This window comes from Narcine bancroftii, chromosome 5, assembly GCF_036971445.1.
Source record: "Narcine bancroftii isolate sNarBan1 chromosome 5, sNarBan1.hap1, whole genome shotgun sequence".
NCBI classification, from domain to species: Eukaryota; Metazoa; Chordata; class Chondrichthyes; order Torpediniformes; family Narcinidae; genus Narcine; species Narcine bancroftii.
This window is the reverse complement of record NC_091473.1, coordinates 170,140,500-170,152,691: the sequence shown is the minus strand read 5'-3', so window position 1 is coordinate 170,152,691 and position 12,192 is coordinate 170,140,500. Positions and strand designations below refer to the sequence as shown.

The following is a 12,192-nucleotide window of genomic DNA, read 5'->3' as shown; positions in this document are numbered from 1 at the left end:
GCATGCTGGATGTGTCTTCCACCGTGAAGACTGACACAAAATATTTGTTCAATGCCTCGGCCATTTCCTCATTTTTTGCTACCAGTTTTCCTTTCTCATCGTCCAAGGGTCCTATGTAAACTCTGGCCACCCTCTTCCGTTTTATATATTTATAAAATTTTTTGCTTTCTGTTTTTATATTTTGTGCCAATTTACTTTCATAATCCTTTTTCCCATTTCTTATTATCCGCTTTGTAACCCCTTGTTGTCTCTTAAAGTTATCCCAATCTTCCAGTTTCCCACTGCTCTTTGCAGCTTTGTACACCTGCGCCTTCAATTTTATATTCTCCTTTATTTCCTTTGTTAACCACAGTTGATTTTTCCCTCCCTTGCTGCCCTTTTTCCTGACCGAAATATATTTTTGTTGAGCATTACAATATATTTCTTTGAAAATCTTCCACTATTCCTCAACTGTTTCATTAATTAGCCTATGCTCCCAGTCCACTATGCCCAACTTGTCCCTCATCCTACGGTAGTCACCCATTTAAGCATAATATATTAGTTTTAGATCTAACTATTTCCCCTTCCATCTGAATGAGAAATTCAATCATACTATGATTGCTATTTCCCAGATGGTCTCTGACTATTATATCATTTACTCTACCTATTTCATTGCACCACACTAGATCCAGGAGAGCATTTTCTCTTGTTGGCTCCTTAACATGCTGCTCAAGAAAGTGATCGCGGATGCATTCTATGAATTCCTCTTCCAGACTCCCACAATCATCTTGATTTTCCCAATCTATGTGGAAGTTAAAATTCCCCATGAGTACTGCCGTATCATTATGACATGCCTCACTTATCTCTCTATTTATTTCTTGTGCCACTAAACTATTGGTCGTCGTGGAGCAACACGCAGGTCCGGGAGAGTCATTAAACTTCCCTGGACAATACTGGATGTCGTAGCTGTATGTTGTCAGCTCGACTCTCCAGCACAAGATCTTATCGTTCTTGATCTTGCCCCTGTGGGTGGTGTTGAACATGAATGCCATGGCCCACTGGTCAGTGAGGAGGGTGAACATCCTGCCAACCAGGTAGTGGTGCCAGTGGCAGACTCCTTCCATGATTGCCTGGGCCTCCTTTTCAATGGCAGATCCGTGGAGGGTCCTGGAGAAGAAGGTGACTGGGCGCTCCCCTTGGTTGAGGGTAGCGGTGAGTGCTATATCGGAGTCATCGCTCTCCACCTGTAAAGGCAAGTCGTCATCCACGGTATGCATCATGGCATCTGCGATATTCTGTGTGATGTGCGTGAAGGCTGCCTGCGCCTCGGGTGGGAGAGAAAAAGTTGTGGCCTGGGGCAGTGGGCGGACCTTGTCTGAGAAGAGGGAAATCCACTGTGAGTAGTAAGAGAATAAGCCAATGCACCTGCAGAGGGCTTGGAGCGTGGGAGGGAGGGGCAGCTCCATTAATGGGCGCATTCGTTCTGGATCTGAGCCGATGACATCATGTGCCACAATGTACCCCAGGATGGCAAGGTGGATGGTGCTGAACATGCACTTCTCTTTGTTGTGAGTGAGGTTCAGCTCCTTGGCCGTCCGGAGAAATTTCTCCAGGTTGGCATCGTGGCCCTGCTGGTCGTGGCAGCAAATGGTGACATTATCCAGGTACGGGAAAGTCACCTTTAGCTTGTGTTGGTCTACCGTACAATCCATTTCCTGCTGGAAGACAGAGATTCCATTCATGACCCCAAACGGAACTCGGGGAACTGGTACCGACGTCCGTCCACCTCAAAGGCAGTATAAGGCTTGTCTGGTGGGTGGATGGGGAGTTGGTGATAAGCCAACTTCAGGCCAATCTTGTTGACCATGTCGGTTATCCTCGGAAAGGGGTAGGCGTCCAGTTGGGTGTAATTCTTGACCATCCTCGGTCTTCGATTAAAGGGTTTCCCCCTTTAATCACTAGGACTTGGGCTCTCCATGGACTGTTGCTGGGCTCTATGACATCTTGCGCAAGAAGCTGCCGCACCTCTGCCCTGATGGTCTCCTTCCATGGCACACTTCTGGTGGCTATCAGCTTGCAGTCTGGCATGAGGTGTGAGAAGATGATGTGCAGAGTGGAGAGGTCGCAGGTGGGCTGGGGTTGGTTGCATGGTGTGCTGTGGAGCGTGAGTGGGGGTAGAGGCCCCCCAAAGGAGAGGGTAACGCTCTGCAGGTGGCTTTGGAAGTCTAAGCCCAGGAGGACTGGGGCGCAGAGTTTGGGCATGACCAGGAGCCTGAACCCGGTGTATGTCTCTTCCCCTACGGTCAGATCAGCCGAGCAGCACCTGAGGGTATTGATAATCCTGTCTTTGGCAGCAAAAGCAATAGAGAAGGTGGTGGGGTGGATTTTTAGCTTTAGGGAGTGGGCCCTGCTCGGGTGAATGAAACTCTCAGTGCTGCACTGTTGATTAGGCACTTTGTTACTTGCCCGTTGATTTTGACGTCCACCATGGAGCGTCTAAGGTCATGGGGATGTTCCTGGTCAAAGTGGTGGCTGCTAGGATCATCTCAGGGTCTGAGTTGTTGTTCCCTGATGGTGGAGGCGAGTCGTGGCCTTTGGCATCCTCTGCAGGTGTCGGGAAAGGTGAGTATCGACCAGTGGTGTTCTCCGTAGGCGTGGGGTGCATTGTGCGGCAATTAGCGATGTCTGGAGGTGTGGGGTGGATCGGTAGGGCTGCCTGGTCAGCGCCCATGTTGACCACGTCATCAACGTTGTCGGTCCCGTCTTTGTTGGAGGCCTGGGTGGCAGTGGCGCCTGCGCCTGACCGGCCCAAGGTGGTGGCACCGCATAGGAGGGCAAGTCATGGCTGGCCTTCTTCCCCAGCTGCGCTAGTTGTGCTGGAGGAAGTGACATCAAGTCGCCAGCTGTCGGCGAGAGCGACGTCATCACAGGCGGTGGAAGTGACATCATTCCATAGACCGGAAGTGACATTGTTGTAGTCTTTGGGAGGTCCGGGGCATGGCGCACATGTGGCGATCATTGCCAGCGAGGCTGGAAGTTGGGCCCTCGGAGTTGGGGAGGCTGGAAGTGGCTGCGAGGGCAATGGCGCCGTCTGGCAATCGTGGGGATCGTGAGGGAGGGGGCAGGTCGTAGAGGGCCGCTGATCTGCTGGCGGGGCTTTGAGAGGCATACTTTGGTGAAGTGGCCTTCCTTGCCACATCTCGAAAAGTACTGGTTTTTGGCCGGGCAGTTTTGATGCGATCGACGATTAGACCCACACCGGGGACCCACAGTACTTACATGGGCTCTGGGCGCCCGCAGCAGTGATGTTTACATCCCAAAACTGGTCTAGGGTCACAGTAGCTGACTGTGCTGACAACGTATAAGCCTGAGGAAGCCTGGAGTTGAAAGCTTCGGTGTGCAGGACAGCTGCTCCAGGGTTTGGACTACCTCCACTGTTTTGGCCAAGGAGTAGATATTGTCCTCTAGCAGCTTCTGCCTGACGGCTCTCGGATGTAGTCTTCGGACGTAGACATCTCTGATCAGTCTCTCGACCTCCCTTTCATTTACCCTGGGTTCAGCCAGACAAGGTCGAACCAACTCATGCAGGACTCCCAGGTTGGACTCGGCCGTCTCCCTGGGCAGCTGGGCACGGGTACTTAGGAGGTACCTTGTAAAGACCACATTCGTGGAAGGTTTATACATGGTCTCAAGCGTGTTCATCACTTCTGAGTACCCGGTGCAGTCTTTGAGTGCCTGGAAGGCTTGGGGACCCAACTTTGATCGGAGTAAGATGAGCCTCTTTCGATTAAAGTCCAGGATGGCGGTGTGTGCCTCAATGATTGCTTCAACCGTGTGCTTCCAGATCTTGAAGCGTGTTTGTGCTTCCGGGTGACGTGGGTCGATTTCGATGCTCCTGATGCTCAGGAGCTTTTCCATAACAGCTTTAAAATTTTATGTCGAATAAATTGTGGTGTGCTATCACACTCAAAACAGAAAGTCTGTTCGACAGGCTTTATTCAATATAAACTTCCACAGAGCTAGCTGTGAGGAGAGCTGCTGTAAACTCTGAAAGTGTCTTCGAAGGGCCAGCTTTGGTTTATATCCCGGAGGGTGACTGACAGCCGACCGGGTGGGGCTTGGTCCATTCAGGTCGGCTGATTGACACCTGCCCAGGTGTTGTCTTGTCACCGTGCTCTTCTGCAGGTACAGAGGTTGCCCTCTGCAGTAGGCCGGTAGTGTACCACTACACTGTCACAGCTTTCCAACCCTTTTAAATCATTGCGTACACCACTACTTCCACTGACAAACTTTTCCTTCATCGCCCTTGTCACTGCACACACTGGATAGGTATCTAAATTTGTCTTTTTCCTCAATCTGTTAATTTCACTGCAGAAGCAACTTTATATTCTGCCAAATCATTTTCTAATAACAATGAAATCCCATCCACTGGTAAACTTGATCTGATCCCTATTTTAACAAGTTCCTTATTTTCAAGTTTAAAATCAGAGTTCTGACTTAACAAAGAAACATTTAAAGTGACTTTAATGTACTTTCATAATGCTTGGCTTTCTCTGGTTATCAGTATAGCCTACTATTGCCTGTTTATATCACACTGAAGGAACTACTTTATTAAACCAACTATCAATCTTGACAATGTACTTGCAATGTGGAAATAAATTTCACAATGTTCCACCAAGATTAGAATAATTGTTAGCATTGCAGAATAAAGGAATAGAATGGACCAAAGCCAATGCTGAAGAACTTGGTAATGAGAATTCCTTGTCAATACTAGAGAAATGTGTCAAATGTGTTTATAGTTATTACTCTGAAGTTTTGAAACAAGATCTTAGCATTTCTGCCATTGAGAGGGAGGAGATTTGAAGAAAGTTAGAATTGGAAGGTCGAATTGGAAGGGTATATGTTAGACTGGGTGAGGTTGCAGAACTGAAGTGGATCAAAGAAATGGTCATATTCTGAAAGAAGAATGAAGTTTTTAAATTTAATGCATTGATGATAGGAGTTATTCATTGGAAAGGAAAGAGCAATGGAATAATTTATAAATTGCTTGCTTTGGAAATAACTTGTAAGATAATCAGAGAAGATCTAACTGAAGATGACTAAGTCATGGATGTGACGATGCTAATGAAATATGAATCTCTTGTTCTCTTTCTCTTGCTCTCTCTCCCCCTCTTGCTCTCTCTCATTCTCTTTCTCATTCGCTCTCTTGTTCTTTCTCTTGCCCTCTCGCTCGCTTTTGCTTTTTTCCTCTTTCTCCTTTGCTTGTTTGCTCCCTATTTCTCTCTCTTTTTTGCTCTCTTGCTCTTTCATTCTCCTCTCCCTCACTCTCTCTCTTTCACTGTTTAGCTCTATTTCTTGCTTTCTTTCTAACTTTCTCTCTTTCACATTCTCATTCTCTTGCTCTCTTCTTTCTCACTCTCTTTTGCTCGCTCTCTTTCGCCCTTTGTTTACCTCTCTCTTGCTTTATTGCTCTCTCTCCTTTGTTCATTTGCTCTATTTTGCTCTCTCTTGCTCTCCTTTGCTCTTTTGCTATCTTGCTCATTCTCCCTCTCTCTTGCTCTCTCCTTCTCCCTTTCTGTTTCTCCTCCTTTGTTATATCCTTTGTTATATCTTTCCTTTCTGCCTCTTTTTCTTTCACTTTGTTCTCTATTTATCTCTCTCCCCATTCTCTCCTCTCTCTTTCTCTCTTTCTATTTTTCTCTCCTTTCTCTTTTCCTCTCACTCTATCTTTCTCTTTCTAATTTTTCTCCCTTTCATCCTCACACTTTTTTCTCTATTTTTCTCTTTCTCATTTTCTCTCTTTTTCTCCTCTATCTTTCTTTCTCTATTTCTCTTTTTATCTTTATCTGTCCCCTCCTTTCTCCCCTTCTCCTCTCTTCCTCCCCTTTTCGCCCCCTTTCAGCCCCTTTTGCCCTTGTGCTCGTCCTCCCTCTCTCCCCCGCTCGCCCTTCCTTTCTCCCTCTCTCTCCCCCTCTCTTTCGCCCCCTCCCCCTCTCTTTCTCCCCCTTCCCCTCTCTTTTGCCTCCTCTCTCCTTCCCCCTCTCTCTCTCCCTCCATCTCCTTCTCCCTACATTTCCCTCTCCTTCCATCTCCCACTCCCTCCATCTCCCTCCCTCCCTCACCCTCCCTCTCTCTTTCTTCCTTCCCTCCCCATCCCTATCTCCTCCCCCCTTCTCTCTCTCTCGTCTCTCATTTCTCTCTCTTCTCTCCCTTTCCCCCTCCTCCCCCCTCTCAGGATTTCATTTTTTTGCACATACACCCATGTTTTTGTAATTTCTATTTATAAAACAGTACATAGCTCCATTTTTGATACATGGAAATTTTTAACTTGTGCTCTCTGGCCTTAAAATTAAACAATTGCATAGATTTTGAAGAGGGCCCAAATTCACTATTCCAGCAATAAAAATGAATTCATTGATGATTGCAGAGAGGTAAACCTGGATGGCGTAAACCCACATACATGGCCTGACTCCATATTGATGAATATACTTGCCAGTGATCAGTCCGTGAATAATTAATTTTTTTCTGAGCAAAGTCAAAATGATTGGTTGTCTAAATTGGATTCATACAGGAAGCTCCATTTAAAAGAAGTTCTGTTATTTGAATGTGTTTTGTGAGTCATTTAATTATCATACCTCTGAATACTTTATATTTTGTAATATAATTTGAATATAAATATTTAAAAATGTTCTCTTAGATAGTACAATTGTTAATCAAAGAGAAGTTTTAGTTTATCAGCACAATCTCACAATATTTTAAGTATTGAGATTTTGAGCTGAGTTAAGCTGTAACTGTAACTTACTGTGATCTTTACAGATGAATGATGCCATGGGATATGAATTGCCTTGGGTCTATTTTGTCAGTCTCGTCATCTTTGGATCTTTTTTCGTTCTTAATCTTGTACTGGGTGTATTGAGCGGGTAAGCTGGCACTTCATTTTACCAGTCATGCAAAGTCCTAAATCCAGTTACCATGTTGAATTTTGCTTTGAGGCAGAAAAAATACATCATTTCTGCCTATAAAAGTGAAATGATATGTTAGTGAAAATTTGCATGATAAATATAATTATTCCTAGTACAATTTGAAATAAACACTTTACAGTGAACCCAAAAATAATGAAGGAGGATGGTGAAATAAACTTTTAACATTACATCCAAGGAACAAAGTGGCTGGCTGAGGGACTTTGCCATTCTCAGTTACATAAAACCCATAATACACCTTCTTCATTTTTCAGGTTAATGACTCGATTGGATTAGAATGGCCCTGGATATATTTTGTTAGCCTAATCATCTTAGGCTCCTTTTTTGTACTTAATCTCGTTCTTGGTGTACTTAGTGGGTAAGCAGTTAAATTATGAAGCCTTCTGCTTCCTTTAAGGTGCTCTCATTATACAAATGCATTTTTTGCATGCAACTTGCATTTGGAGGTGGCTTTTTAATGGGCAAGCATTCTTAATGCAGTGATTTGAGCAAGTTGCAAAACATTTGAAATAAGTTGCTTTTGAAATTGTGCATTTTGGAAGAGTTGGCAGCATGTGATTTTTAAGCAATGAAGCATTAAAATATAAAGTTTCCAACTTCTGGGATCTATTATGTACAGTTTGCAGTGTGTCTGAGTGCTTTTTGGTTTTAATCAAGTTTTGTGTTACATGAGTGAAAATAACATGATTTTATAGTTCTCTCTTGGATCCATGTGCATTTATTATACTTTATTATTTCAGCTTTATTTCATGTAACTTAATTGAGTAATGTTCAATTTTTGTTAATAAATCCATATGATTTGGTATTTTTAGTTAATACATTATGTTTGTTTATACTTTTGCATGTAATAGGTTTGACAAGATCAATTATTGGTGTATTGCAAAATGATTGAATTGCTTTTTAAAAATTTAGACATACAGCACAATAATAAACCCTTCCCACACATAAGCCTGTACTGCTCAATTACACCCAATAACTCCCATATGTTTTTGAAATCGAAGCACCTGGAGGAAACACATGTAGACATGGGGAGAATGTACAGACGGTGCCAGATTCAAACTTTAATAGCATTGCACTAATAGCTACACTAATCAATGCTGTAATTGTTGACATTATTTAGGATGTTGACATTGCCCAACGGTAAAAAAAAAATTCATTTGTGCATTATGTAACATGTATACCTTAAATCACAAGTAAAGGGTCGGCGCCAAGTGGGGGCTTCCGGGGGAAATCCCTGGTCATCAGATTCACCCCCACTCCCTCCCACATCACTAGCATCTAGGTTGATGCACGCTAGCGATTCTCCACCTGCTCCAGGCCGCGTCGCTAGCATGTGTCAAGAATCAGTAGCATCTAGTGATGCTTAAGGCTATAAAAGAAGTGCCCTTGTGTCTCATGTCACATGGGCAGATGATGTCAAGAACAGGTAGGTTCTGGCTAGCACCCCCTGCCCCCTTGACAGGTAGCTCCCCACTAGAACCCCTTCTCCCTCCAACATGCTAATGCTCCCCATTTAACATATGTTCTGGCACTGACCCTGTACAAGTAACATTTTCAAAAAACAGATTTTCTGCTGCACTAGGCATGACTGACATATTCCTACCTATTGTTTCTGCAATCCTATTCAAGTCATTAGAAAAAAATTAAACTCGATAGTTAAAATACATTAAAATTCAAAGGAAGCTTTATTTATTTGATGGATTTTTCATCTAAGACATTAAGAAGAGAGGCAGCTGCTTTTTCTGCTTTGTTTGTGTTCCAAGCTAATTGAGATAGAAAACATGAATTAACTTAAAGAAAAGATGCACAATACTAAATTATTCTTGGATGTCTTAATGGAATATTTTCCTTTTCTCTCTGGTCTCCAATGCTATTTTTATTTTCTGTTGGGAAAAGGAGCTTAGGATCTGCTGCTGCATTTTCACTAAAATTATTCCATAAATGGGTGGAAGTCTGTTTTCTTCACTTAAAAGTTTTAGCACTACCAAACTGAGATTACGAACAAGCCATTCAAAAGTGTTGGTATCAAACTTCTGTGCCATCCCATTATACTGACTGCTAACTATCAGAAGAGGCATGTACAGGGTTTTTAATAATTTGTTTGAGTTTAAGATTATGAAGCATGTTCTGAACAAGAATACTGGATTTTTATTCGACAAGATGTGAACTCAAGAGAATGCTTAGTGTTTCATGCACTTTATTTTCTATCAGTAAATATTCATGTTTGTCTGTGGATCAGAATAAGAAGCTTTAACTAAATTGTAAAATAAAATTACAATTTATTCTCACTGAAATAAATTGTAACTTGTGCATTTATTCAAAGTAATTATCCAGTGTTGTAATACTAAGATTTGGCACAAAATGAAATTATTACATTTTTAATTATGGAATAAGCAACATAGCCTTTCTGCTGTTCTCACAAAAACATAAATACAAATGCATTATGGAGTTAATTGATAAAATAACACTCTGTTTGGATAATAGTGCTTTTATGACATGAATGGGTGAATCTTCAATGCATCAACATAGCGAAATTTAAGAATTACATTGAGAGAATTTAAGATACACTATATTTAAAAGGAAAATAAAGAGCTCAAATGTGGTTATTTTATTGGCAGACTTCAACCCATTATTCTACCACTCATTGCTTTCACAGTGCAGACACACCAGGATTCCCAGTATACACTTCCATTGAGAAAATGAGACATGCACTTTAAATCTCCAAGTCAATTTGTAACCCTGCTGACTTTAGCAACAGTATCAATTAAGCTTAATAATTAATCAGGGTTTTCATCAGCTACACTCTGTGTCTGACCTAATTTCATCTGTTTTATTGAAGGTCTTTGAAGTCACATTCTTGATTTGATTTTTTTTAACCATTGCAATTGTCTGTACAGCTTTTAACAAACTCGCAACCTGCTGATAATAAACGCACAATGTTTTTCTAGTTGACTATGTGGGGGTGTTTCTACTGAGTCGGGAAAAGCGCGGTGATGCGTGGTGACACCTCGAATCTGGCCGCACGGTGAACACATCCGGTTGTGGCCAATGTGCGGCGATTCGAGGTGCTCCGGCGTCCTACTTTTGAGGTGGTCGATGCGGGGTGATGCGAGGGACGACCTCACAGTGGAAACACCGCGGGTGACTCACCGGAAGTCGCGATTTTTCACCCGCGGTTTTCAATTGCTCATCGGACTTCCTGGTCACCTCGCATCGCCCTGCATCACCTCGCATTCCTCGCATCACCTCGCATCGCCCTGCACCACCGCGTATTAATCGCTCGGTAGAAACAGTTCGGGTAGTCCTAAAATGCGCGTTGATGCGAGGGACAAAAAATCGCGGTGATGCGAGGTGTCCTTAGTATAAACACACACATTGTTGTTAGTAATGTCAGAAGTAACACTGAAGTCAAATGTCAAAATCACAAAATAACATCATTCCACAAATGAGGAAACCTTGATAATTTGCATTATCTACTTATTCTATATATCCTCCACTTTCACTTCAAGAGATGATGTTTGGATTCAGATTGCATGGTTGCTGTAAACCATTAGATACATACAAACAAAATGCAATAAAGAGATGAGATTTGTGCACCATATTTGATGGCATATAAGACCCATGGGCATATAAGGACCCCCCCCCCCATTTCAGCAGGGAAGATGTAAGATTTTTTTTTAGTTATAGGTAAGCATTTAATGTTATTGAAATGTGTAGCTAGAGTAGCAGAAAAAAAGGGCAAAACATGCAACTCGGACAACAGGAAAAATAGTTTTAAGAATAATACTGCTGTAATTTATAAGCAAAAATGAAAGCAGCATAGCTATAGCAGAAAACATAAAAAAACAAACTGTTGCTGTCATTCCCCACACTGGTCTCGCTGCCCTGCTCTCTTCTGGTAGACTGCTGTCCCCGCTTTCTCCCATGGTGGGGAGTAATGCAGTGGGATCAGTGTGGGGCCTGGTGGTGGGCTGTGGTGGGGGAGCAGGGCAGTGGGATTGGTGTGGGGGCTGGGGGAAGGCTGTCGGCAGGGGGAGTGGGGTGGTGGGATTAGTGTGGCAGCTGTTGGCGGACTGTTGGGAAGGAGCAGAGTGGCGGGCTGTCGGGGGGTGGGGGGGGTAGTTGGACGGTGAGATGAGTGTGAGGACCGACAGTGTGCTGCTGGGAGAGTCTCCTGACAGTTCGCCACCAGCCCCCATACTGATATCACCACCCTGCTTACCCACCCCCGACAACCTGCCACCATCTCCCAATGATAGATGATAGTGATGCTTGTGAGCCATTCAGTGATGATTTTTACTGTCATTGTTACTCACCATTATTATCCTAATTTCAACTTCGTATACAAGACCTAGGGGTTATTTTTGGGGAAAAAAGTGGGTCTTGAATGCCATCAAGTACGGTAATTCTTTTATATTCCAGTGAGGCATATGTTTGAAAATCCATGTGTGCCCATTTTGGAGTTGCGAGACTTATATTTAGTTCCATCGTTGCTCTGCTCCAGAGTACCATTTTCAACCTTTTTTCTGAGTTTTTTTTACCCTTTCATAGAGAAAATTGATATTACACAACTGTATTATGTGGGCTGCAGTTTACAGGCTAATGTAACTAATTTATTTACCAAACAAAATGACACAAAATATTGAAATAAATTTAAAAAGAGTAATTTTTCTATTTGCATTATTTCAATATGAAATTAATTGTCAGTCGTGTTCATGTAAAATTAATTAATTATAGATATGTATAAACTTTTCAAGGAGATGCAGGGGCAGCTTTTGTGATGTAAATCCTAGGAGATGAGATATTGAAAAGTTTATTCCAATTTAGCTGCAGAATTCAGGATTTTAAGAAAATTCTATTTCCATATGGGTATCTAGCTAAATAAACAGGCTGGTTATCAAGTGAGAAGGCCTGTGAAATAAGGCTACAACTAGAGAATTAAGAGGGAAAGCTGGCGGGGAGGTGGTTGAAGGTTGGATTGCTAAGGAGTCAGTTTGGAGATTGGGTATGAGGTTTGTTTTAATATTTTGAATAACTGCTGATCTGGAAGCATGATTATTTTGGTTTGAAGTTGTAGTTACTGATCGAGTTTTACATAAATTATATTTTTGAGAGAATTTGTGGTTTCAGGATGTTCCACAATATCAACACTGGGTGGGATCCTGATTTGTAGAGCTCATGAGGCACATCCCTGTTTTTGATGGTTCTGTGCTACTCATTTGAATGTTGTGAT

At 42.8% G+C, this 12,192-nt stretch overlaps 1 protein-coding gene across 14 annotated transcripts in view; it reads left to right on the top strand.

The window, feature by feature from the left end:
- Nucleotides 1–12,192, top strand: part of LOC138764176 (voltage-dependent L-type calcium channel subunit alpha-1D-like) — a 427,400-nt gene that overhangs the window by 141,099 nt on the left and 274,109 nt on the right. For 12 of the 14 annotated variants that reach the window (XM_069939715.1, XM_069939725.1, XM_069939713.1 and 9 more), the window contains one exon: nucleotides 6,796–6,899. In XM_069939715.1, coding sequence (XP_069795816.1) covers nucleotides 6,796–6,899 — 104 coding nt within the window. Of the gene's footprint in view, nucleotides 1–2,947; nucleotides 3,785–6,795; nucleotides 6,900–12,192 lie in introns of those variants that run through there. The other 2 variants (XM_069939720.1, XM_069939721.1) reach the window with 2 other exon arrangements.